The 25,546-nt window shown below is 36.8% G+C and overlaps 5 protein-coding genes and 1 pseudogene across 8 annotated transcripts; 4 read left to right on the forward strand and 2 right to left on the reverse strand.

The window, feature by feature from the left end:
* LOC107596954 (uncharacterized protein C9orf78 homolog) lies at window positions 1-2,163 on the forward strand. The gene is made up of 9 exons (XM_016287828.1): window positions 1-198; window positions 354-413; window positions 538-589; window positions 706-776; window positions 869-946; window positions 1,079-1,276; window positions 1,395-1,537; window positions 1,692-1,790; window positions 1,879-2,163. Exons 1-9 carry the CDS (start codon window positions 122-124, stop codon window positions 1,971-1,973), a joined length of 873 nt encoding a protein of 290 aa, XP_016143314.1. The 5' UTR covers window positions 1-121; the 3' UTR covers window positions 1,974-2,163.
* A 784-nt stretch (window positions 2,164-2,947) lies between these two features.
* Window positions 2,948-7,427, reverse strand: LOC107596962 (mediator of RNA polymerase II transcription subunit 22-like). Its single transcript, XM_016287841.1, has 5 exons — window positions 6,506-7,427; window positions 5,844-5,996; window positions 5,673-5,753; window positions 5,386-5,594; window positions 2,948-3,582 (listed from the first exon to the last, which is right to left on the reverse strand). Exons 2-5 carry the CDS (start codon window positions 5,964-5,966, stop codon window positions 3,393-3,395), a joined length of 603 nt encoding a protein of 200 aa, XP_016143327.1. The 5' UTR covers window positions 5,967-5,996; window positions 6,506-7,427; the 3' UTR covers window positions 2,948-3,392.
* Window positions 7,350-10,137, forward strand: rpl7a (ribosomal protein L7a; the record flags this gene model as incomplete). The annotated part of the gene is made up of 7 exons (XM_016287853.1): window positions 7,350-7,497; window positions 7,711-7,860; window positions 8,763-8,903; window positions 9,113-9,192; window positions 9,448-9,578; window positions 9,784-9,853; window positions 9,991-10,137. Coding segments are annotated over 7 exons (825 nt in total), but the record flags the coding sequence as incomplete, so codon positions are not given.
* An 809-nt stretch (window positions 10,138-10,946) lies between these two features.
* LOC107597976 (surfeit locus protein 1-like) lies at window positions 10,947-13,496 on the reverse strand (annotated as a pseudogene).
* Window positions 13,416-15,906, forward strand: surf6 (surfeit 6). 3 transcript variants are annotated; one of them, XM_016287888.1, is made up of 6 exons: window positions 13,416-13,471; window positions 13,626-13,663; window positions 13,885-13,983; window positions 14,171-14,365; window positions 14,466-14,545; window positions 15,050-15,906. In XM_016287888.1, exons 3-6 carry the CDS (start codon window positions 13,890-13,892, stop codon window positions 15,761-15,763), a joined length of 1,083 nt encoding a protein of 360 aa, XP_016143374.1. In that variant the 5' UTR covers window positions 13,416-13,471; window positions 13,626-13,663; window positions 13,885-13,889; the 3' UTR covers window positions 15,764-15,906. The 3 variants fall into 3 exon arrangements, with proteins under 3 accessions (XP_016143374.1, XP_016143383.1, XP_016143367.1); XM_016287897.1 differs by lacking the exon at window positions 13,416-13,471 and having other exon boundaries at window positions 13,478-13,663; window positions 13,871-13,983; XM_016287881.1 differs by lacking the exon at window positions 13,416-13,471 and having other exon boundaries at window positions 13,478-13,663.
* Window positions 15,907-15,988: 82 nt separating this feature from the next.
* kyat1 (kynurenine aminotransferase 1) lies at window positions 15,989-22,862 on the forward strand. Of its 2 annotated transcripts, none has more exons than XM_016287872.1 (14): window positions 15,989-16,365; window positions 16,604-16,712; window positions 16,823-16,881; window positions 17,549-17,696; window positions 17,835-17,984; window positions 18,094-18,180; window positions 18,269-18,394; window positions 18,740-18,860; window positions 18,941-19,017; window positions 19,162-19,251; window positions 19,332-19,518; window positions 20,252-20,328; window positions 20,430-20,516; window positions 21,640-22,862. In XM_016287872.1, exons 2-14 carry the CDS (start codon window positions 16,641-16,643, stop codon window positions 21,697-21,699), a joined length of 1,341 nt encoding a protein of 446 aa, XP_016143358.1. In that variant the 5' UTR covers window positions 15,989-16,365; window positions 16,604-16,640; the 3' UTR covers window positions 21,700-22,862. The 2 variants fall into 2 exon arrangements, with proteins under 2 accessions (XP_016143358.1, XP_016143350.1); XM_016287864.1 differs by having other exon boundaries at window positions 16,607-16,712.
* The last annotated feature ends 2,684 nt before the right edge of the window (window positions 22,863-25,546 follow it).

A 25,546-nucleotide genomic window follows, 5' to 3' on the forward strand; every position in this document is an offset into this window, starting at 1 on the left:
CGGAAGTTTCGGGAAGTGTGAGGAAAGCGGTCCGTCGATAAACACAGACCGCCGACGTTGCGTACAGACGACGTGTGAAGGTGTAAAATAAACATTAAATAATTCAACGCTTTTTGAAATCATGCCCCCAGGTAAGAATTTTAGGAGGAGGAAGGAATCATCCGACGAGGAAGATGATGAGACAAAAGCCGTGGTCAGGTAGATATGTTTTAACATTAATGCCAAATAGAGTAACCGAACATGTCCGTATATAGAAAAGTATTTATGTAACGTTACGTTAAGTGTCACACCCAGACGCCTGTTTATATGTGAGAATATATTTAAAAATGTTAAATTCAAACATATTTTCTAAGGTCCAAACTGGGTGAAGCCAAGGAGCTTCAAAGTTTACGAAAAAGGCAACATGGCGTAAGGTTGGTCACGTGTCTATTTAGAACGTTTTGTACAGGTCTTATTTTTACGGTGTGTCATTTCCAAGTTTTAATTAATTTATATAATTAACCAATTTTAATTAATGTATACATTCTGCTCCTCCAGCATTGCTACGTTACTTGTAGGAGATACGCTTCATTTGGAGGCTGAGCTCGAGGTATGTTGTTTTTTTTGAGCAAACTACGTTTTGTATTACAGTGAAGGTCTTGCATTGTTACAGTAAATGTATGATTTAAGTGGTTAAATATTGTCACTCCGTGTTTTGTGCATTAGGACGACCCATTTAAACTGAAGACTGGAGGTGTTGTTGACATGAAGAAAGTGAAAGACAGAAATCGAGACATGTAAGTGATATGGAGCCATGTTTGCTGTTTATTTAAAGTTGATGTCTCTGTATTTTAAAAGTGAAATAATTAACATTTCCTCTCCACTATAGGACAGCAGATGAAAACGACCTGAATCTTGGTACCTCCTTTTCTGCTGAGACTAACAGACGAGATGAAGATGCAGACATGTAAGTGCATATGTGTCCGCGCAAACCATCTGTATTCTTCATCGTTCTACATGATGCTTGTTTTTGGTCAATTTTGCCTGCATTTAAATGTTTATATCCTCTCTCTCTCCTTGTATGTTTTTTTTCATTCAGGATGAAGTACATTGAGACCGAATTAAAGAAAAAGAAAGGCATGGTGGAGGCGGAAGAGCAGAAAGTGAAGGTGAAGAATCCAGAGGACCTCCTGTATGAGCTTCCAGAAAACATCCGTGTCAATTCTGCCAAAAAGACAGAAGAGATGTTGTCCAATCAGATGCTGAGTGGAATTCCAGAGGTGGATCTGGGGATAGAGTAAGTAAAGACCAAAACTAATTCAAAGACATTTCCTTTGCTCACATCTGAGATATATCTTTATATTCCACCAAGCTATGGATGTCAGCTTCAAACCCCTTTTTCCCTTTCTTATCAGTGCAAAAATAAAGAACATCATCAGTACAGAAGAAGCCAAAGCAAAGCTGCTTGCTGAGCAGAGGAATAAAAAGAAGGACAGCGGGACCTCCTTTGTTCCCACGAACATTGCTGTGAATTACGTCCAGAAAACGCATAATCGCTGTAAGTGCACAAGTATATCTGAACTACCAGCACTTTGTATTTAAGGTCACGTGCTTAGTGCTCATGAATCAAGAAGTTTGTCTCCATAATTATTTATTTTCTTCCCTAAAGGACAAAGATTAAGTAATTTTCTATATATACTTTTTTCTTCAAGTCTATCATGAGGATGTAAACGCTCCCCAGAGACGACACAGAGAAGAACCCAAAGCCAGGCCACTACGAGTAGGAGACACCGAGAACCCATTACCTGAGAGTAAGATCATATATTATTTCGCTAAAAATAACACATAGAACTGCATTTGTTGGATTTATATTAATGTTTATCTCTTCCCGTTCTCCAGCTTCACCACCCAATTACCGCAAGAGGCCAAATAATGAGAAGGCCACAGATGACTACCACTATGAGAAATTCAAGAAGATGAACCGAAGATACTAATCCTCCACCTTCGCTTCACAGCCACCTAGTTGGACACTTTTTTTTTTTCCCCCCTGTAAAATGAGAGATGTAAATATTTGACATGCAGTTGTAATAATTTTACAATAAAACTCCCCCCAAAACATTGGTCATCTTTGCAAACTTTATAAAATAGAACATTTTGTTTTCATAATAATGTACTCTGCACCATGTTAATGCATTATATAATGTGTGTTTCAGTCTGTTCAACAGAATTGATTTATCACTTTATATGAATGAAACTTAATTGTTTTATTAAAGGTTATTTTTATTCTACAAACTTTGCTAATGAAATAAAGTAATATTATAACCTCTATTAGCGTTACAACATATTTCCTTTCCTCTTAGTTTTTGCTTGGATGTCTTTTAAATACCTAAAATGGAAAGATTGTCCTAAGGTACCACAGCAATAAAAATATATACATGTAAATGAATTAAAAAAAAGAGAACAGTTCCTTGGCAATCACATTTTGAAGAGCATTACAGTGTACATATACTATGAAACATACAATTGTAAAATGAGAGATGTAAATATTTGACATGCAGTTGTAATAATTTTACAATAAAACTCCCCCCAAAACATTGGTCATCTTTGCAAACTTTATAAAATAGAACATTTTGTTTTCATAATAATGTACTGTGCACCATGTTAATGCATTATATAATGTGTGTTTCAGTCTGTTCAACAGAATTGATTTATCACTTTATATGAATGAAACTTAATTGTTTTATTAAAGGTTATTTTTATTCTACAAACTTTGCTAATGAAATAAAGTAATATTATAACCTCTATTAGCGTTACAACATATTTCCTTTCCTCTTAGTTTTTGCTTGGATGTCTTTTAAATACCTAAAATGGAAAGATTGTCCTAAGGTACCACAGCAATAAAAATATATACATGTAAATGAATTAAAAAAAAGAGAACAGTTCCTTGGCAATCACATTTTGAAGAGCATTACAGTGTACATATACTATGAAACATACAATGAAATTAAACAGCTTATTTTGTTACTTAAATAGAGGAGCTAGATTTACTCAAACGCAGCATGTTTACAGAGAAGTCTCCTTTTCTTTTAGCATCCAAAACACCACTTGCTTAAAGTTGTTAGATTACTCAACTTGTATTTTTTTCAGAACAACAATGAAAGTATAGCATAGTTGTAATTTTACCCAAAGAGACATTAAATTTAGCCAATAAACCGACACAAAGACAAACACTCCTTTATTCCAATGTAGCAAGTTACCCAACTAGGAATTAGAAATACTATTCATTGAAATGTTCTCAGCATTAATTCAGTGTCATTGCAGTCTGCAGCTGGAGGTTTAAGATGGGCTTTTTATAATGTCAAATTGCTTAAATGTGTAATCTTAACTGGTCCATGAAGGAAGCCACCGGTATTTCATGACTGCTCACTAGTGCTGCTGCCGTGGCTGTTTAGGTGACGCTGCATGGACTCCTGGGTCCCCAAGCGGTCTGAATCCTCTGGGTTGGCACACGAGGGGTCAGAGGTCGTCTCAGGGGACCCCCAACTGTCCTGCCGACGAAAGGTCTCACAAAGTGGCAACTCAACACCATCCCACTGTCCACAGCTAGAAATGTTATACACACACACACACGTTACACACAAACTAACATTTCTTCTGTCCACTTCTGCCTAAAAACACCCAATAATCCATTAGGAGTATGTATGAATAATGTTGAACATTCATTCACTCATTACAAACTCACACAACAGAAGGCACTGGGAAAGAAAGCACAAGCAGGGAAAGGAAGTTGTGAAAAGCATTGCTACTGACATGTCTGGAACCGTGTGGTCACATGGCATTACTCTTCTGTTTGCTGTCTTTCTATACACTGAACAGATAAGTGTAGAGTCTAATAATAAAACTGCTCAACAGATGAAAAGCAAAAGGCTGTAAGCAGCAGAGAATTTAGATTATGCACTCAGCAGAGGCAGAAGATAAATTCCAAATCAGAGGTGAGCAAATAATAGATCAGACACTAAATGTGCTCTATTTTATCTCTGGTTTATTTATGAAATTTGAAATGACCAGTTGGTTTGTAAAAAAAACCTGACAAATATTCTGACACATTTTGAACAGGTACTAATGTGACCAACACTGTTTCTACTTAAAATGTCACCACAAAGAAACACAGTGTAGTGCAATTTCAAACACTCCATAAATGATAAATATTACATTTTGAACATGACACATATGCCACTGAAAGCTAAATATTTTCCCAGTTTACACAAACTTTGATTAGTTTAACAGAGAGAAAAAAAAAATCATTTATATTGAATATATAGTGAAAATCTTCTTGAATGATTTATTTTCTTGAAAATTCTTGATTTGATTTTCTGTTTCTTGAATGATTTTCTTCCACTAAGCTAATTAATATGATACTTTAAAGTAATTTTTACAATACATACAGCACCCTACATTCTTTTTTTAAAGAAGTCTAAAGTGCTTTGGATTTTGCAGCTCATCACTGAGTACAGGCATCAAAATTAATGTGCTCAGTCCAATATGAAAATTTAGATTCACATGTACATTTTTCTTAAAAAATTTAGAAAATTATTTCAAGAATTATCTCCAAAATGTCTCTTCTCATATAACTATTAATGTTTATTCTGGTGTGCTTCAAAGACAGATTGAATTGATTTTAAATCTCTGAATATCATACTAAGCTCTATAAAAATTAAACCCAAACAGCACAAATAATAAGACTAAATACACATCCTGATTGCAAGTAAATCCTCTAAAACATAATCATTTAAGGCACCTGGAGGGGAAATATTTACATGCACTTTTGTATAACAGATTGGTTTTCTTGTGCAAAATCAGTTATACTGAAAGTGCTTGATAATGTCTTTGGTGTGACTACAATATGAATGGATATGACAATATGAATGGATATATGGATTTTGCTATATGTTTGCTATATTAGAAGCATAGCAGAAAAAGATATGTCTGGCTTGTTATAATTATGACAAGCTGAATAAAACCAGGGCCATACAGTTTCTAAATTGTCTTACTACATGATGAATTGGGTCAAAGGAGAATGTACTCTTTCATTAGTTATTGTCTTACCTGCAAGGATGAACACTCTTATTAAGGCACAATGGTATGATATGACTGTGTATGAAGGACCAAAATGGCATGGTTTAATTCAAACAAATAGCAAACCAACATGGTTAGCACATGATATTTTAGTTAAATGAAAACCGGTCAGAGCCTATAATTGGTTTTGCAAGTTAAAAATACCTTTAGCTCCATAAATCATCCTGTGTTATGTTCTTATGATGCACATATGCATCACATTTATGGTGTTGGTAAGCAAGGGAAGGCAGAGGTGACTGCACACGTTTGGGATCACTGGTCTATTTGTACCTGGAGGAGTAATACTCTTCCTCGAGCTCATACAGGTCGATGGCAATCTCATCACGCAGGGAGATGAGCTTCTTGTCGCACTCTTCCTGCAGCGTGCGCAGCTGCTGGTTGCGGAGACTGATGGCCTCGTTGACAGACGGGAAGTCATTCAGGATGAGGAACTGCTTCAGGTCTGAGACAAGCTTCATGAGAGACTCTCCTGCACGTACCTAAGACACATTAAACATGGAAATGTCATCCAAGTCTAATATGTCTATTCATTATCGTACTATCACTGTAGATCTTACTAGGTTAGCAGCTCGCACGTGCATTTCATAGTGATCCTGCTCAGCTTGTGTCGCCCTGGAAACCTGAGTCTCATCTTCCACCTGATAGATGAGATGACCAGATCATCGTCCTTGTAAAATGATATTGATAATGAATGTCACATAGTCATAGCAAAACGCACACCAACATACCTTTGCTGTTTTGATTATTTCGGTGAAATTGTCTAGAATTGACCTGATGTCATCTTTAAGTCTCTTATTGTAGTTCTGCAGAAGAGTTTCTTTGCTTTGTGGGAGTACTCTCTGTGTGGCCATCACAGCGCTCTTCAGTCACACTTGACAGTGCTAAAGGATCAGAAACAAGACTTTACTGTTAGAACTGCAATTAGTTTTCACATTAACAGCTACTAAATACATATTATAAACAGCCATTGATACATTTCCGACCCCTAACTGCAGCCACAGCCTTTTTTGTTTTTGTAAAAGGTTTCTAATAATACTGGTTGATACTTTATAGTGCAAAGGATTTAGCAGTAATTAATCCTAGGTAGTCAGCTTTTATTTCACACTACACATTTGTAAACCCCGTTTTTTTGTGCATATTTATTAGGTCAGTATAAATGTAGCTCGTGATGGCGACGCAGTTTTTTTTAGTAACCGCCTGTGAAAATGTCTATTTCACGAAACGTATAAAAACACAGTGCGTTTGCCGTCAACATTCGACATTTTGCTATTCTCTCAGGCGCTAAAACTACACTAAACAGCGCGTGCGGGTTTCTGTTACTCCACACCACGCATGAATAATGAATTAAGTAAAAACGACTAAAAGTAAGTTCATTAAAATCGCTACTCACAGCCAGCATTCATTGAATATCTCTTCAAATAAACATGAGCCTCCCTCTTTTGTTGTTCTGTCGCGTACAGATGATGTCATTACCAAATGTCGCGGTAGTTAAATTTCCCACAATCCATTTCTTCTTCCTTTCTGTCTGAACCAACATGGTGAGTGTTTGATGGTTTTGACTGGGAAGCCTTCACTTTTTGAAAATCCTTAAGCATCCTGCTTTGTAATGTGTTCTAGGACTCATAACATATCGGTTATGGAAAATAAAGCACCAACGCTTGCTCTCTGAATGAAAATTGCAATCATTTTAAGTATTTAGAGGAAGAATTGAGAGCCGTGTAGTGTCCGCTTACTATCAGCGCTGACGCCTCGAGATGTGCGCCGTTAGACCGTAAGCCGTTAAATGTCATTACCCGTGTACTTGATGCGAACTCCCTTGACTAAATATTTTTAATGTTAATTATTATGAGAAACTTAACCATGGGTTCCAACGCGAATGCTAACCTGTTAGCGGGCTTGTTTGTAGGCCAAAATGAATTAGATTGGCCCGCTGTTTATTAAACACACAAGTGCTGCTGTATTCTTCACTAATGCACACCCGTAGGTCATCTTAAAAATTCTAAGTACTGAAAATGCGTTGAGTAAGCTTGTATCTCTGAGATGCTAAACTGGTTGCTACAACGCATGTCGCACCATAAGTTAGTGTATCTTGACTAGTAGGTTTTTTGGCTTTTGCAGTGATGTCTTGAATTTCTTCACCTGAACTTTTTTGTAGAACACATCTTTTCAAAACTGAGCATTAGCCAAAAAAAGGTGTTTCTCTTGAACTTTCTGCTAATTTTGAATGATGAACTCGTGAAGTATTGTGCATCTCTCCACAGCCTAAGGGGAAAAAGGCTAAGGGGAAGAAGGTGGCACCAGCCCCTTCAGTGGCCAAGAAGCATGAGGCCAAGAAAGTTGTGAATCCCCTGTTTGAGAAGAGGCCCAAGAACTTTGGCATTGGTGAGTAACAACCGGACCACAGATGAGAGAGTTCTCGGGTCGTTTAAAATGTACCTGTCAAAAAAGTGCAGATGATGTTACCAATATTTGCTATCTTAACAGCATTGCAGACAACCTTCCACCAAGATCGCTGATGCACATATTATGTCTGGAAACCCAACTTGCAGTTTGTTGACCCTAATGCGCTTTAAAGTCATGCACTTTAATCTCCAGGTCAGGACATCCAGCCGAAGAGGGATCTGACCCGATTCGTGAAATGGCCACGTTATGTCCGGTTACAGCGCCAGCGGGCCATTCTGTACAAGCGTCTGAAGGTTCCCCCTGCGATCAACCAGTTCACCCAGGCTCTGGACCGCCAGACTGGTGAGTTATTCACTTGACTGGAGTCTCTTTTGACTTTCTGGTGCCGTTCATACAACAATGCTTGTAGAGGTTGCCCGATAATGGATTTTATCGGTAGTGAGTTTTAAATCAATAATGTGAACAAAAACTTGCTTCATGTAAAATAGTGCTGCTGCACTTAATTAGAAAATTAACAATAATGACTTGAACATGACTATATTGTATCTCACACAGAGGGAAATTTTTTATTTTTTTATATATATATATACACACACACACACACACACACACATATATATATATATAATATCAGTGCTGATTAATTGTTGAAAATATATCGTCGACCTCTAAATACTTTTTAGACTTGTGAATGTGCAGATGATGTGACAGAATATTTGCTATCTGAATAGTCGATGCGGACAATTTCCACCAAGATCACTGATGCACTGTTGTATATTATTGCTATTTAATTCAGCTTGGGTTGTACTGTAAAATTAGTGTTGACTTAGTTTTTCATCAGAATGATAACTTTGAGGTCTTGGCATTGGTGCTGGAATTGAAGAGCTAATTTGGGATTTGTTTTTTATATATATATATATACACACACACATATATATAATATCAGTGCTGATTAATTGTTGAAAATATATCGGTCGACCTCTAAATACTTTTTAAACTTGTGAATGTGCAGATGATGTGACAGAATATTTGCTATCTGAATAGTCGATGCGGACAATTTCCACCAAGATCACTGATGCACTGTTGTATATTATTGCTATTTAATTCAGCTTGGGTTGTACTGTAAAATTAGTGTTGACTTAGTTTTTCATCAGAATGATAACTTTGAGGTCTTGGCATTGGTGCTGGAATTGAAGAGCTAATTTGGGGTGTTACATTTTTAACACTTTGAAATATTTCTGAAGCTACCCAGCTGTTCAAGCTGGCCCACAAGTACAGGCCCGAGACCAAGCAGGAGAAGAAACAGAGACTGCTGGCTCGTGCTGAACAGAAGGCTGCTGGAAAGGGTGACGTGCCCACCAAGAGGCCCCCAGTCCTCCGCGCAGGTGGGTGTTTTTTTGTTTTTGTTTTTGTTTTTTAGTGTCTTTTTTCCTTGAAGACACTTTTTCGGATTTACAAGTTGTATTTTCCATTGTTCACAACCTTTTTAACTCTCAGGCCCATCCTTTGTCCAAGACAATATTTGATGACCCTCCTATTTTTCGTTTGATTTGGAAACTTGTCTAGACATGTGTTAACACTTGTTCCTTCTCAGGTGTGAACACCGTAACCACACTAGTGGAGAGCAAGAAGGCACAGCTGGTCGTTATTTCTCACGATGTGGATCCCATTGAGGTGAGTTTTTCTACAGGATATAGACCTCGTCATAAATCTTGTTGTGGTTGTCTGCAATGATGTCTTGAATTTCTTCACCTGAATTCAAACTGAAGATCAAAAATACGAGCTTTTTAACCCTGAGCAACAACCACTTACTGGAGCATTTCTCAACTATTTTCAGAATTTCCTGCTTTGGTTTGTGTAGTTTTATCAGACTGCTGAATGTTGCGATGGATGTCTGTATATAATTGATTTAATTTGCTCTATTTGTAGTTGGTGGTGTTCTTGCCTGCTTTGTGCCGTAAGATGGGTGTCCCATACTGCATCGTAAAGGGCAAAGCCAGACTGGGAAAACTTGTGCACAGAAAGACCTGCACCTCTGTTGCCTTCACACAGACCAACCCGTGAGTAAAACGCACACTCTGGTTTTATTTTTCTTTGCTGCACATCCTGAGGCTATGATGTCTGAATTTCTTCAACTGAACAACCATGTGGTTTCAAATGAGCTTTTTAACACTGAGCAAAATGATTTGCAGTTGATTCGTTATTTGGCCATTATAGAGACGAGACCTTTTGTGGTTAACATTGTTTTTGTTCACCCATCTTCAGCGAAGACAAAGCAGCTCTTGCTAAGCTGGTGGAGGCCATCAAGACTAACTACAATGACAGATATGAGGAGGTCGGTTTATTGGCTGTAGTGCTGATCAGTTCACAATTTGATGACAGTTTCAATTAGCCTAACTTTTATACATTCTCCTAATTGATGTCTTAATGTAATTCTAATGTTTGTTTCTTCCATTTCAATTCTGTCTTTAGATCCGTCGTCACTGGGGAGGCAATGTCCTGGGTTCCAAGTCGACTGCTCGCATTGCTAAACTTGAGAAGGCAAAGGCCAAGGAGCTGGCTACTAAACTGGGTTGAGCTCCTGTCTTGTTTAATAAATAAAAATGATCCCACAAAGTGGCTGGAGTTTGACTGGTTCTTTAAAAAATTAGGTATAGGCCAATACATGCAATTAGAAAACAGATTTCTAAACATTTAGAGAATTGTATAAGAGTTCAAACAATTTTTAAGAGACTGTCAGTTGTTCTCCAAAATTAACTATTAATTAATGTAATGCAGGGCTGTCCAAACTCGGTCCTGGAGGGCCGGTGTCCTGCAGAGGTTGGCTCCAACCCTAATTAAACACACCTGAACCAGCTAATCAAGCTCTTACTAGGCATAGAAACTTCCAGTCAGGTGTGTTGAGGCAAGTTGGAGCTAAACTCTGCAGGACACCGGCCCTCCAGGACCGAGTTTGGACAGCCCTGATGTAATATAAATGAAACCATCGGCAGGGGTTCTAAAAACTTTTTTTTTTTTTGACTCGAAGCCTTTTCATTTTTCCAACACAATATTCAAAAGCCCCTCCATATTGGTTTAGATATTTCTTCTGGTATTTCTGTTTTAAAACTTTAACAAAACTGTTTTAAGTCATTTATTTTGTGTTTTAAGACGTGAGATTCTGATCTGGCCTCCTGTGTATTTTTCAATAAAAATATTTGAGGGTGGTTAAAAAAAAAAGATTCAAGTTTGTTTTTAGTATTTTATTAACACATTTCATTCTGTGGCCTCCTGATTGAGACCCCTTGTTCTAGAGCAGTGATGGGCAAACTTGGCCTTTGATCCAACCCTGATAAAACTCGCCTGCCTGTAGCCTTCTAGTAGCCTTGAAGACAATGATTAGCTGGTTCAGGTGTGTTTGATTAGGGTTGGAGCTAAACTCTAAAGTGGCCTGGAAGGGCCAAGTTTGCCCACCCCTGTTCTAGAGGCTAGATTCCCCTGTACAGCATTAGTAATGCATTAAAGTAATATACATGCTCAAACACTTGTTTTTAGACAAATCCATGTTTTTATTACCAGTATCATACGTTAAACAAGATCTTGATTATTCTAAATATATTCCATAAGGGCAAAGTGCTGAATACATCTCATAAAGCAATGCGCTTAATGAATTTTGCATACCACATGTAGGAGGTAGCAGCACATAATCCATACCTAAAAGAAAAGAACAAAGAACAGTTCACCTCTAAGTCACCTTTAAGATTACAATCAAACAGTTAATTTTTTTAATTCCTTTTTTAAAAGCAACCTTTTCTTTTACAGTTCCAATAGTACATGCAATGCATGATTTAAATTAAAACACTAAATAATAAAAACCTATTCTGTGTTAAGGTATGAAAATAGATTAGCAAAATGTGTTTAATTAAACTGTGATGACATATTGCATGTGTTCATTCCTCAAAGAATGAACACAGGGCTTGTCTGCCCTCCTACTGGCCCACCAGGTATTGTGCTGTCTGAATGGAAAACATTTTTTTTAGCAGATTTGTGCACTTTTCTAATCAAAACTTTGTATACGTTTGTACACCATATAGTCACCAAACATTAGTATTAAGAGCAGTTCTAACCAAGCACAGCATCAATGAAGATTTCCTCAACACCAGTGACCTTCGCCATGGCCTCCAGGTCACGATAGTGCCACCTATTTGTTTCCACATTGTTTGGAGGGACAAATGGTTTCCTCTGCTCAGTTAAACGCATCACACCAACAAGATCCACATTTTCAGTCACCTTTTAGAAAATATAAACACCTCTTTAACATATAGAAAGATTAAGAAAATGAATAAAGTAACCTTGTCTGTCGATAATGTTTATGCCTGGATTTGATTCAAAAGAGATGAAGAAAAAATGCTATTACCTGCCCCTTTATTCTGGTTTCTGGTCTGATCTTATCTTTTGGTACATAACCTCTGTTCACCAAGATAGTGATCCTAAAAATTTGATCCAGAAAGCCACATCAGAGTGCAAAGCAAGTGTATGGAATTCAAATTGTGTGTTTGTACCCCAGATCAGTACAGTAGAATGGTTTAATGACATTAGGTCCACTCTCCCCGCTGGTGGAAATCTTGCCTGCCTCCCCGGCCTCTCTCTCAGGGTCCACAGGGGAGCGGGGCAGGACATTCAGCTCTTTAGAGTGGTCGAAGTGTCCTCGCACCTTTACTCGCCTGTACTCCAGCTGCTTAATTTCCATAGGACTGTCACACACAGATTACTTCACCATTTCATCAAAACGTGTAATCTTATAAACACTAGAGATGATGGCACATGGACTTGGAAAGAGACTCACTCTACATGCAGTGGGATAGGCTCTGAAGTCGTCAGGCTCTGAAGTTCATGGATCAACTCCAACTTTCACTTTCTGCGTTTTTTCACAAACAGCTAATTGCTGTTTTAGTTATGTTTTTTATCAGATAAACACCAAGCTCATGCCTGTACCTGCCATGTTCCAAGACAAACGGTTGTGGCAGGTATCAACAAGAGAAGCCACTTCAGGAAGGAGTCTTCTCCTTTCTCGGTTCCCGCAACAGTGGAACTTGACCGTTGGCCATACCTGGCTAGGTTACCTATAGAAAAAACATTTTCAAACATTTTAAAAAGTCACATCAGGCTGTGCAAACTGCTCGAGCATAATGCCTGAAAGAAAGACAGCTATATTTCAGTCACTAGTCTATTAGAAACTCACTCTACCTGTTAACCTATTTTATTTTCTACTACTATTAAAAAATTTGGGGTCAGCATTTTATTATTATTATTATAATTAAAAAAATAATAATTTTATTCAGCATGGATGCAGTGGTACAGTCCTGATATTATGTTTATGATAATAACAAGAAATGTTTCTTGAGCACCAAAATCAGCATATTCGAATGATTTCTGACGACCGTGACACTGAAAATTGGAGAAATGGCTGCTGAAAATTCAGCTTTGCCATTACATGATTAAATTACATTAAAATTAAATATATATCAAGTTAAAAAAAATTTATTTTAATGATCGCTTTATGAGGGGAAAATGAATTTACATAGCCTCGGATTATTTTAGATGCGCTATTAGAAAGCATCAGCATTCATCTGAAACTACTCATGTTCGCTGATATTGTGCCAGGTCAACTACATAACATGCCTTGTAGGGATGGGCGTATCGATCCGAAGTATCGATTTATCGATACTGATGCGAGTATCGAAAGTATCGATACTCAAACAAAAAATATCGATACTAACGTGCGTTTTATTTACCAGTGGTTTTGTTTATTTAACAATAACAATAATAATAATAATGCATTAAATTGGACGAATAACCTTTGTTAGCAAGTAATTGTGTAGGATAGAACTATTTTCCTGCTCATCTGATGTGCTTTCGGGGGAATGTTTTCAATGTAACTATTTCCGGGGATTCCGAACCATCCTGCGCATGCGTAAGATCATACACACGTGGGGCATGTTTCTGAATTTGTATTTGGTGAAGTTATAAGGGATATTGTATATAGGCTAGTGTACATTTCAAGGATTTTATCCGAATGAGTTTGTAATTTCTAAGGAGGTACACAAATCCCTTTATTCCATTCTCAGCTGATGAAACGCATCACAGCAGTTTTTGATTGAGCGAGGTAAGTTAAATATCCCGTACAAGTCCAACGAATAATGACACGTTTATTAAATGTATTAATTGACGTATTTCTCATTGTTGTCATAAAATACTGCATAGGTTTCACAGCACTCTGACTTCGCTAAAATCGTTATATTTTGTTTTGAGCTGGTTAGTGACGACGTTACATATCTGCATCAAATGTCTGTATGTATTAATTTATTGTTAGTTTATTTATAATAGGAAACATGGCCAGCCTTGCTGCGAAGTATGATTACCTAGAGAAGCTGACCCGTAAAGTATGCGTGTCTCACAACCGGGAGCCAAAGAAAAGACCCTATGGTAAAGTTCTGGGATTGTTAATTGCATATGAATTAATTAGTAAATACTGAACAGACACCTGCAGTAGTTATGCCATTTTTATTGCTGGTTTATTAATTCATTCAAAGTTTGTATTTTCAAAGTCAGTAGTTAAAAAAACATAATTATTTAAATATAATGAATAAAGTTGTATTAATTCCCCTTTTAGTTCCATTCCGAGGCGGTGGGGTAAATGGTGCTCCTCCAACAAAGAAAAAGAAGAACAATCAAAAGCCAACAAAAGGAGATCACATGAGTGCAAACAAAAATAATCCAGTTCTAAAGAGCACTCGGCCTGCTGTACCTCCAACTCCGAGAAAAACTGTCCAGAATGGGATTTCAGAGACACAAAAGAAGCCTGAGGGTAAAAAGTAGCTGGTAAAGAGAGATTAGTAGTGTATCCAGCATGCTTTATTCTAGTTGACTAAAATGCTATTGCATTTTTACTGATTCATTCCTATTAGGTGGAACATCACAAGAATTTGATGCTGTAGACATTCTTCGTCAGAGACTTCACCAGAAGATTGAGGAATCTCGAGGACAGGTACATGCTCAAGTTGGACTAAAATATCAAAATTGGCTAAAATGTTATCTCGGTCGAAGGACTGTTAAATGTTTGAATGTTGATATGCTGAATCACTTTACTTCAAGGATAGTTCACCCAAAAACAAAACTTCTGTCATCACTTATGATCTTCTGCGGAACACAAAAGAAGATATTTAGAAGGATGTGGGTAACCAAAGAGTTTCTGGTCCCCATTGACTTCCAAATTATTTTTTTTCATACTACGGAAGTCAGTGGGTACCAACAACTGTTTTTTTGGCCTCATTCTTTAGAATATCTTTTTTTGTGTTAAAAAATATTCAAAAAGAATAACAAAACTCTTAATTGTATGGGTCAGAGAAATTAATTGCTCATAAATGCTAAATTATGACTGTTTTGCTGTAAAAAAAACAAGATAAAGTAAAAGTATTATATGGGAAAAGTGAAAATGATTATATCATTCCTTTAAGAATTCTTAGGCCAAGCCTATGTCTGTTTTTTCCAGGGCCCTCCTAAAGATCCCTCCTCTGAGGAGATAAAGAAGAAACGAGAGAGACGAAAACAAGAAAGGGAGCGTCGGAAGAGGAAAAGAAAAGCGTTTCGAATTAAAAAGTTAGCAGATGCTGCAGCTCTGCAGGCAGGAGAAGAGGACAAAGAGACAGCAAATCACCAACCACAAGGCACTTCTACATCAAGCGCTCCTGCCAAAGAGGAGCAGAGCTTCATAGTCTTCAACAAGATGGAGGTTAGAGAAGACTATGTGGACAAAGGGACAAAGCTGATGGAGAAAAAAAAGAAAAAGAAAGTGAAAGGAACGCTGACTCCGCTCACTGGCAAGAACTACAAACAGCTTTTAACACGCATTGAGGCGAGGAAAGCTCACCTGGAGCAGCTTAGAGAGAAGGATGAAGGGAAAGCAAAAAAAGAGGAAGAGAAGATGAGGTGGAGCAATGTTCTCTACAAAGCTGAAGGCATGAAAATCAAAGACAACGAGGAACTCTTGTGTGCATCATTGAAAAAGAAGGAGAAAAGGAAGGCTCAGAAAAAAAAGAAGTGGGTACAGAGGAGCCAGCAAGTCGTGGAGAAGATGCAAAAGAGGCAAGACAAGCGGAGAAGGAATATTAAGAAACGCAAGGATGCCAAGATGGAGAAACGCAAACAGAGGGCAAGGAAAAAGGGTTGTGTACTGCCTGAGGATCTCAAGAAGGCCAGCTTATAGGCAGAAAAGAAGTGAGAAATGGTAAAAGGCAGAAAGGATCATGCTCATGGGGACTTCGCCTTGTGTTTAAATTTCACAAAATTTCATTGGGATGAAATGTTTTCTTCTGTTGTCACTTTTAAAATGTCAGCTTTATAAAGAACATATTTTGTGTCCATATTTTGTGTTTTTATTCTGTCAACCCAAGGTTGGGCATTTATCTACATTCGTGCATTTTGCAGACACTTTTATCCAAAGTGACTTTTACAATAGATGTACATAACTAATTTGTCACAGAGCCAACCATATTCATGGAGTACTATAAAAGGTATATTAGAATGTTAGTTGAGGAAACAAGCTTTTTTTTCCTCTTTGTCTGTTCGGCATATTTAAAATTGTGCAATAAGAATGATCACTAGTACAAATATATACTACAACGTATACTGTCAATTAGCGTTAGCAGTCACTGGCCCTGCCCAAAGCGGAAGTACTCTTACAAAAATAAAGAGTGCTGCCTGGAGGAGGAGCTCTGCTCGCTTTTTCATTGGCTCAGAGACTGAGGAAGGCGCTTGAGAAGTCAATGTGTGATGTCTTTTAACAGCTGGGGAAAGTAAATGAACAAGGTTTGGTGCAAAACAGAAAGTTTTGTGTATTCGTCTTTTAGATTACAATATGAAATCGACATTTGCCACAGTATTTTAGGCTTTGTTTGCCTCTTGAATCTCTAAATCCCAAGGACAAGACTACTGTCATGTCACTTAATGATCGACTGTCCGACATTTAAAGGTTGACCGTTCAAATGCTAGAGATGTGCCGTGATTCTAATCTCTTACTATGTGTGTTACTGATTTACGGCTTTAGCAGAAATCCTGCAGTGAAGGTGTTTTGAAACACTGGAATGTGGAGAAGAGCGGCGGTAAATGGACCTTGGCTGTCGATCAGATTAGTAAACGCAGGTTTTCGTGATAAGGTATGAGATATTTCACACTCGATCACTACACCTGTATGCACGATCAAGCTGCGGTTTAGTAATTTGCCATTATTTTTTCTTATTGCGTGATTTTCTTCTTGATTACTCAGGGCAATATGTCTCGTAAGGTGCACGCGAGAAGAATCGAAGGAATTGACAAGAATATATGGTAATTAAGCTTCATGGCCTATAAATCAAGTGAAAGTATAAATGGGTACTGTTAGCCATTTAGTGCCTATTACACGGCGCTTACCAAATAAGTACATAAATGGATATAAAATAGCCTATTGAGTTACTTATTATTAGTATAATTATGGCTAAGTTTCCGCTAGAAAGTTCGTTATAACGTAGCAAGACGAACACTGCAAAATATACTTGTTTAATTACCTAATATTTTAAAATATCTTAGTATTTTAAAAAGGTATTTTTCCAATGTTCGGCTTGTTGCTTTATCAATAGTTTTCCTAGATATCGACATTTTTTAGTTGTATTATTATTATTATTATGCAACCAATGTAATCTACTTAGCGGACGTTTTTAGCTATTAATGTCTTCCTTTTGTTTTCGTTTTATTGCTTTAACTACTAACGTTTTTTTAAAAATCATTTACTCAACATGAAAAATACAATTAACAATGTCCTCCATTTTTAAAATTGGTAATCGCAATAACAGTTTTGATCGCACGATGGCGCCAATTAGCAATTGTAGTATTTCAGTGAGCTGTGTAATAAAATTATTTCTTATTCTTAAGTAAATATAAGTAAATGAACTAAAAAAAAATTCTCATTTTAATGTTTAATACTGCATGTTATTCGTTTTGTGTATGTCAACTGTAGGGTGGAATTCACTCAGCTGGCTGCTGACTATAAGGCTGTGAACCTGGGTCAGGGGTTCCCTGATTTCTCCCCTCCTAGTTTTGTTCAGGAGGCTTTCTGCAAAGCCCTGAATGGAGGTTTCCCTATGCACCAGTACACGCGTGCTTTTGTAAGAAATTAAAAATACAAGTCCCTTGCTGGCTTTCAATTTGCAGTTTGTTTAGTAAATGATCAACTACCACTGCGTAATGTAATAAGTATATAAGTAAAGCTTTGCTAAACAATCTTACAACATGCTGTCATACAGGGCCACCCAAATCTTGTGAAGATCCTGGCCAAGTTCTTCAGTAGGATTGTTGGCCGGGAAATAGACCCAATGGAGGATATCTTGGTTTCTGTAGGAGCATATCAAGCACTTTTCTGTACCTTCCAGGCTCTCATTGATGAGGGCGATGAGGTAACAATATGCATATTCAGAAAATTATATTGTTAGTAGAGAATAAAAAAAGACACTGTTTATGTTCAATATGTGGTATCGGAATGCATCTTTTTCCTTTCTTGCGCAGGTGATTATTGTGGAGCCATTCTTTGACTGTTATCAGCCAATGGTAATGATGGCGGGAGGAACAGCTGTATATGTGCCCCTTAAACCAGTATGTTCATATATCACGTGACAAGATCTGTTTGCTTTATCTGATATTAAAATGTTTGTTTTGAATAATATTAGCTGTGTATTAACAGAGAGAAGGCTGTGGTCCTGTTCTATCCAGTGCTGACTGGGTGTTGTCTCCTGAAGAGTTGGCGAGTAAATTTAGTCCTCGTACCAAAGCCATTGTCATTAACACTCCTAATAACCCTCTTGGCAAGGTGAGTCAGTCACCAACAAGTGGAGGACAGTTTTACCCATTGTTGTCCAATATATTCTTATATGAGTGAATTTCATGAAAACTGTCAAGAAAATCAAATCAAAATAATTAAAAAAGAAATCTGTTGTAAGATCATAAATGTCTTTACTGCCACTTTTGATCAATTTAATGCATCATTGCTGAATAAAAGTAGTAATTTCTTTAAAGAAAAAAAATCTTACTGACCCCAAATCTTTGAATGGAAATGTAATTAATATAAAAATGAGTTGAAATTACTTTTCAGGTCAGTGTGTACAATTTTTGCCACAGAGACAAATTCAACCTAACCCTAACTGGTTTCTTGCAGGTCTACCAGCGGGAGGAACTTCAGATGATTGCTGACTTATGCATTAAACATGACGTCATTTGCATCAGCGACGAGGTGTACGAGTGGCTCACATATGATGGAACAAAACATGTGAAAATCGGTAAGTGCATAACTGTGCAGGTAATGCCATTAATCACAGTTTTGTGGACTTTTAAAGTAACATACCTTTTTTTTTGACAGCCAGTCTGCCAGGTATGTGGGAACGCACTGTCACCATTGGAAGTGCAGGCAAGACTTTCAGTGCCACAGGATGGAAGGTGAGCTGGTCGAATTCAACAGCATTTGTTTCTTGCAATGTTATATCCCTCTGTTGATTGGTTGGAAGTTTCATGGTGATAAGGTTCAGTATGCATACACAGCATGCAGGTCATTAACGCACATACTCTATTATTTTAATGTAGGTGGGTTGGGCAATGGGATCAGGACATATCCTAAAGCACTTAAAAACCGTTCATCAAAATTCAGTGTATCACTGTGCCACAGCTGCCCAGGTAAAACAATGCTCCTTTTAGGCGTAAAGTGTGTGTAATTTGTTTTCAGTGGACTGACATTGTCTAATGTTGTTTTTAAGGAGGCCGTAGCAGTAAGTTTTCAGAGGGAGTATGATGTATTTGGCACAGAGGAAAGCTATTTCCACCAGTTACCCATACATCTTCATGAAAAGCGTCTGAGGCTGGCAGATTGTTTGAAGAGCGTTGGCCTAAAGCCTATACTACCCCAGGGAGGATACTTCATGATCGCAGATATCTCAAATCTTAGTAAGAAACAGAAAAAAAGGTAGAACAAAGTATTAAAGCAGGAACTTGGATTCATTTATGGATTATACAAATATATTTTTATATCTGAGAATTACGGAGATGAGGTGCTTTTGTCCTCTCTTGAGCTCTTGTTTATGGTAATAAACACATTATTTATTGTTCCCACACTTTTTTTCCAGGTTTATTGAACAAAGATATTTAAAAATAATTTTATAGGGATTGCACTTACGAAGAGCCATTTCTAGCTGGTAAAATAATGTAGCACTGACTGGAAAGTAAAATATATATATCTGTTATAGAATTATAAATAAATATCTATTACACTGTAAAAAAAATAAATAAATCAAAAGTTGAGAAAACATAAAAGCTTAAGGCAACCAGCTTCAGGAGATTTTTGAGTTTTCTCAACTTGTTGTTTTCAGTTTATACAACAAAAAGTTGAGAAAACTCAAAAATCTCCTGAAGCTGGTTGCTTTAAAGTTTTCTCAACTTTAGATTTTTTACATTGTATAGAATATTTCTATAATTTAGGGTTTTATTAATTTCCAGAAAAAGTTAAAAATCCCCTGATATATCCAGGTTTTCCATGAGTAGGGGAATCTTCATAATATGAGAAATCAAAGTATAAAAAAGCTACACTGTGTGATAGCAATTATAATTGTTTTGACGTGATTATTTCAAAATAAAGTTTGTTTTTAATATTGCCTTTTGTTTTTAAATGTTTTTCTACAAGATGTTGACCTTACTGACCCTAGTACTAAAGATGAACCCTATGACTACAGATTTGTGAAATGGCTCATAAAAGAGAAGGTAAGCCAAAACATAGCATTTACAATGGGTTATAAAATCTTCTCATATAGTGACATACGTGAGCAAAATAAGTTATAAAAATGTTCTACACTTCTGAATAGGGACTGGCCACTATCCCTGTGTCTGCATTCTACAGCCCGGAACACAGAAACGAATTCCAGAAATACATCCGATTCTGTTTCGTTAAGGTATTTTTAACACAAATGCAGAACATAAAATTTCAAACATTCTAAAAATAAAGTTCTTTAATTATTTAGGACGTTAATGTTGTTAGGTTTTTTTTCAATAACAATAACATGAAGTATATTTAATTTATTATCTTTTTAGAAATTGCGGCATTGTGAATTTTATGCTTTAGAGACTCTTATTAAAGGCACAAAATGTAATTTTTGCCGCTAGAGGGCGTGTATTCAAAATAAACAAATAGACAAAGGCGTAGTTTGATGACGCGGTGACTGAGTGTGGAATCATGGGAGTTGTCGTCTTCATCCCCACAGCTGATGCAATCCGACGGGACTCGGGCAGAAATCATGTTCATGGATGAGCTAGTGATTTATTAACGTAGAATGAAGCAGGGTGAGGCTGAAAGCCGCCAAAGCGAAACGAGGCCGCTGAACGAGCGTGACACACTTTATTATTTATTATTAATTAATTTATTATGCCACAGTCGACCGCTTCCGCTCCTTCCGGTCGTGCGTATGTGGGGGGGGAAAAGCAGCGCTGTTTTATCATACTAGATACATTTGAAAGTTCTGTTATAATGCTACTCTATGCAGTCATCACCGGTCTATTAAAACGCACAATGTATTAAAGCGTCTTTAGTGTTTCCATGTTCGGAAATCGAGGGGTTATGACCTCATTGGCAGGCAACACAATGACACTATGAACACGCTCCGTGTCACTAGTTAAAATTGCTTATTTCTCTGGATTTAAACATTCTTCCAAACATTTGGGATAATGTAAGTACCCAAGTCAGCAAAATATATAACACCGTTCTTGTGTTTCTGTATATTTTAATAAAAAAATCTTAAATTTTGTGCCTTTAAGTTTAGTTATCATCATTAAAAGTCCTTTTACTTTAAATTACTTTTAATAAAATAATGATAAGCCAACTGTTACTTAATCACATGAGCTAACATGGAAACTTTGACCTGAAAGCCCTGATTTTTTTTTTATTGTAATATGGATTGCTTTATGTAAGTGAATAGGACATCATGATACTAAATCAGGAAAAGTGATTTTCATTGTGATCTGTTCACCTTGTTAAAATGCTGTATATTATTTAATTCATGTTTTTGTCAACATTAATAGGAGGACACAACCCTGCAAGCAGCCGAGGACATACTGAGGCAGTGGAGTGACAGCAAATGAAAAGGAAAAATTCTGACGGTACAGGCATTGCACAGACTGAAAAACCTGAAACACAAGAGATCTTACAGCATAACAAATCTAAAATGAGACTGGTTTGTAGCAGTTTGGGATATGAATAGTTATTAAAAACAAAAGGGTTTGTTATTAGGCTTAAGATTGACTATATGCCAGACGAATAGATGGTGCTAATTGCATCACAAAACAGGTATGAAAATCTTGCATGGCATGTGTGGTTTAAAAAAAGAAATGAGAATCATTGTAACAATCAATATAATGTCATTTTAGAATCAGTAGAATTTTATGATAAATACACATGAGTGGGTGCAATCTTTTCAGCCGGTTAAGCGTTATTGTTCTTTCATTGTTATGTTCTCTCACTTTTTTTTGGCATTGTATTGCCACATATTTCCTTCCTCTCTGGATTATACCTTGAACTGCATCACTGCCTGTTATTACTGGATCCACTCCGAGTTACAAATGACACATTAATAGATTTCATTTCATGTTAAACTGTTTTTATTAATTTGTACAATGTAAGTGTTATGTTGAGACACTTTCATAAAAAATATTGCAAACTACCTCGTTTATCTGCATTTAAATCTAAAGAAACTTTCTTTGTGGATGTTCTAAACACTGTCACCAATTACGCAAGTTTTTTTTTTTACACATTTCTGCAGGAGAAAGTAACGAAGTGTCATTTTCACACACTGGTCTGTTTAAAATAATGGACACAATTGCAGTGTAAATAGTAATAAAACAAATCTGAACATACTCTTCTGTGGTAAATTTGAATTTTTATAGCTCACTAATTTCTAGCATATAAAATTAAAGCATATAGTCTTTATTATTTCAGTAGATCATTGGGTAAATGAAAACGCAATATTCCCATCAATATTGCCAAATCCACTTCAACCTAAAAATAAACAAGGTCATAGTGGGGAAGTGGTACAGTTCCTTTTTCATCTAAAAATTCATTTGACCCTTTCCATTGATAATATACATTAAAAAGTACATAAACACTTACTACACTTAGAATGTGAATTATTGAGAGGTATATTGCTGAACTTTACACAGAGGTCATAAACAATCTACTCACTAATAGCAAACATTTCAGGAGAAAATGTATGTTCTGTTAGATTTCAGGAATATAAATGGGACTTCAAAACTTCTCTCTGTATAGACTTTGTACTATGGATACATCTCATAGTGTGACTTTGTTTCTCTTTTTTAACTATGATATTTTCACTACTCATGCAACCTGACAAATTCTGATTAAAATAATAGGAAAAGTTCTCAGATGTGTTTTGTAGGAAGGGATGATACGAGGACTCAATTGGCAGGAAGAATGGGCTTATTATTAATAATAAAAATAAAATAAAAAGCAACAAAAACTACCCCATAGGGAAAAACAGGCAGGCAGGATCAGAAAACAACAAGGCTATATTAGACAATGAACTAGCAGAGAACTGCAAACACAAGGAGAATAAACGGGGAGCAAACAAGGCAGGTAACAAGGGAAACACAGGTCGAGCAACTGAACCAATAATCAGGTAACAAGGTGGGCAGGGATAGACAATAGACATGAGGGCACATGGCACAACAAACAAAACAAAGCCATGTGCTCACGCAAAACAAGACATGAACAGGCAGCTATGATAAAAACTCATGAGCTGCGTGTTCACCCAAAACAGGACAAAAAAGCACACAGCCGTGCTAACACGAACCACGTTGCACACAGAACATGACAACACAAGAGTGCCTGGCTAATGAAGACATAAACCAAGCACTCACAAGACAAGAGTGCACGCTGAGTGAATGAATACACAGCTCGTGAAAGACACGAAATGAAAAGACAAGACATGGAGTACGAGTGTCCAAGCCCCGGCACGGAACCGAAACCACGCTTGAAGCTGCGCACTCCCACGAAAACAAGACATGACAGGAGTGCTCTGTCACAAAACCATGAATAAACTAGACAGAAGTGACAGAACCCTGACAAGTAACATCTGAAGTAGATAAATAGAGTGATGAGATAAAACACCACACTGTGATTAGGTGTGTCTTAGCATGAGCAAGCATCATTGCGACATACAGTTTTCTCAGTTACTTATCATTAAAATTTTGTGACCAAAACATTCCAAACCCAGAAAAGACAGACTAGTTTATCTGTGAAGTCTCTTCCTTTTTTGTCATCCTGTGAATCCTGTATATTTATACACAGAGACTTGCAAATTCTATTGTGACTTCTGGGGGATATGCTCCTGTATGATAGTGATTCCATTCTTGTACCTAATTTATAAGTGGTTGAATTTATGATGTTAAATCTCACCTTGTGAACATTAGCAGAATCAGAAAATAGTCAAATACGCTAACACTCACAACTTAGACCAACAGCAGCTAAACACAGAATAATGACACTACTGCCTTCTGTAGAGCTGCTTATAGATGAATTGGTGAGCTTTGCAGCATTGACAGATACTGAACTAAACTGAGCCTGAATAAAGACACTATCTTCTGTAGAGCTGCATTAAAGCTGCAATTGAATTCATTTCATAAATAATAAAAAAAAATTAACACTGACATTGTTGCTTTTTAACATGAAGCTACTTCAAAACATTGCCTGTAGATGTGTGTACACTATTATTATTAAATAAAGCGATGCCATAGAAGAACCATTTCTGGTTCCGCAAAGAACCATTGAGGTACTTTAAAGAACCATCTCTTTCTTACCTTTTTATAATCTGAAGAACCTTCTTTTGCCGCAAAGAACCTTTTGTGAAACAGAAATGTTCTACAGATGTTAAAGGTTCTTTATGGAACTATTTAGAAAAAGGTTCTTATGGCATCGTGAAGCACCTTTATTATTAAGAGTGTTTATGTGTTTTGGCGCTAGGATAGCCTATATGACACTACTTAGGACAAGCGGTTTGGTTTGGAGAATGGATGATGGATGAATATTGCACAAAAGAAAACACTTCCACTGACTTTGAGTTAGTTTAATTCTCAATAATGTTGCAATATTAAAAGAAAAAGTGCAATGTTACAAAACCGAAGTTGATCAACTTCCTTTTACCTCAGAGGAAAGAGAAGGTGATTTCTTGAATATTGTCACATAAGAAAAAAATTAAACAAAAACTTTTAAGTCTGCAAATACACTATACTGATGTAAAAAAAAATGTAAGTGAGCAATAACAAAGTTAGGTGTCAAACCTCCAATTTTCCACAAAGCTCAACAAACAAGACATCGTCAAGGAGTTGAAATTCGGCACACACCTGGCACAAGATCCAGCACAGTTACGGAGAAAAAAGGATAACAAGGGCTGGTTGATTTCACTTAAATTACTTTTACATGTTTAATTTTGTTCTAAAATGTTTGTTAAATTAGTTTAAATGTAGCCAATATTGTATACACATTCAAATGGTATAAAATATCTTGTATTAAGAACTGTATAGGCCTACTCAAAAAAAATAAAGATATGATGTAGGCCTAATGAAAATGAAGATATCATGTAAAGATGTTGTGTTGTATACTGTACAAAGATTTAGAGGATTGGGTTAGTCTGTAAATACTAATTCAAATATGAGGATCTTTGTCAGGTTTGTTGAGAAGTTGCCATAGTCAGTGGTCTGGAGTGGCCTGGTCCTCGGGGTCCCCTGCTCTGCACATTTTCCATGTCTCCCTTATTTGACACACTAGATTCAGATCATCAGCTTGTTAGGAGAGAGCATTCAAGTGCTCGAATGGTGTCAGAGAGCCAGACACCATTCAAGCACTTAAACGCTTTGCCTTGCCATTGCTATTTTTTAACCCACTTTAAGAATCACTGGGTTAGCCCAGCATGTGTTC

This window comes from Sinocyclocheilus grahami, unplaced genomic scaffold (assembly GCF_001515645.1).
Source record: "Sinocyclocheilus grahami isolate Dianchi unplaced genomic scaffold, SAMN03320097.WGS_v1.1 scaffold12.1, whole genome shotgun sequence".
NCBI lineage: Eukaryota > Metazoa > Chordata > Actinopteri > Cypriniformes > Cyprinidae > Sinocyclocheilus > Sinocyclocheilus grahami.

Excerpts from the sequence above, each read along its gene's own strand:
- LOC107596954 (XM_016287828.1), top strand. The coding sequence starts at position 122 with ATGCCCCCAGGTAAGAATTTTAGGAGGAGGAAGGAATCATCCGACGAG. Across the intron at positions 414-537 it reads AAAAGGCAACATGGCGTAAG|CATTGCTACGTTACTTGTAG; the intron begins GTTGGTCACGTG and ends CTGCTCCTCCAG. Across the intron at positions 947-1,078 it reads CGAGATGAAGATGCAGACAT|GATGAAGTACATTGAGACCG; the intron begins GTAAGTGCATAT and ends TTTTTCATTCAG.
- LOC107596962 (XM_016287841.1), bottom strand. The coding sequence starts at position 5,966 with ATGGCCACACAGAGAGTACTCCCACAAAGCAAAGAAACTCTTCTGCAG. Across the intron at positions 5,595-5,672 it reads ACGTGCGAGCTGCTAACCTA|GTACGTGCAGGAGAGTCTCT; the intron begins GTAAGATCTACA and ends AATGTGTCTTAG. Across the intron at positions 3,583-5,385 it reads GAAGAGTATTACTCCTCCAG|CTGTGGACAGTGGGATGGTG; the intron begins GTACAAATAGAC and ends TAACATTTCTAG.
- surf6 (XM_016287888.1), top strand. The coding sequence starts at position 13,890 with ATGGCCAGCCTTGCTGCGAAGTATGATTACCTAGAGAAGCTGACCCGT. Across the intron at positions 13,984-14,170 it reads GCCAAAGAAAAGACCCTATG|TTCCATTCCGAGGCGGTGGG; the intron begins GTAAAGTTCTGG and ends TTCCCCTTTTAG. Across the intron at positions 14,366-14,465 it reads GACACAAAAGAAGCCTGAGG|GTGGAACATCACAAGAATTT; the intron begins GTAAAAAGTAGC and ends CATTCCTATTAG.
- kyat1 (XM_016287872.1), top strand. The coding sequence starts at position 16,641 with ATGTGGAGAAGAGCGGCGGTAAATGGACCTTGGCTGTCGATCAGATTA. Across the intron at positions 17,697-17,834 it reads ACCAGTACACGCGTGCTTTT|GGCCACCCAAATCTTGTGAA; the intron begins GTAAGAAATTAA and ends GCTGTCATACAG. Across the intron at positions 20,517-21,639 it reads TCCGATTCTGTTTCGTTAAG|GAGGACACAACCCTGCAAGC; the intron begins GTATTTTTAACA and ends CAACATTAATAG.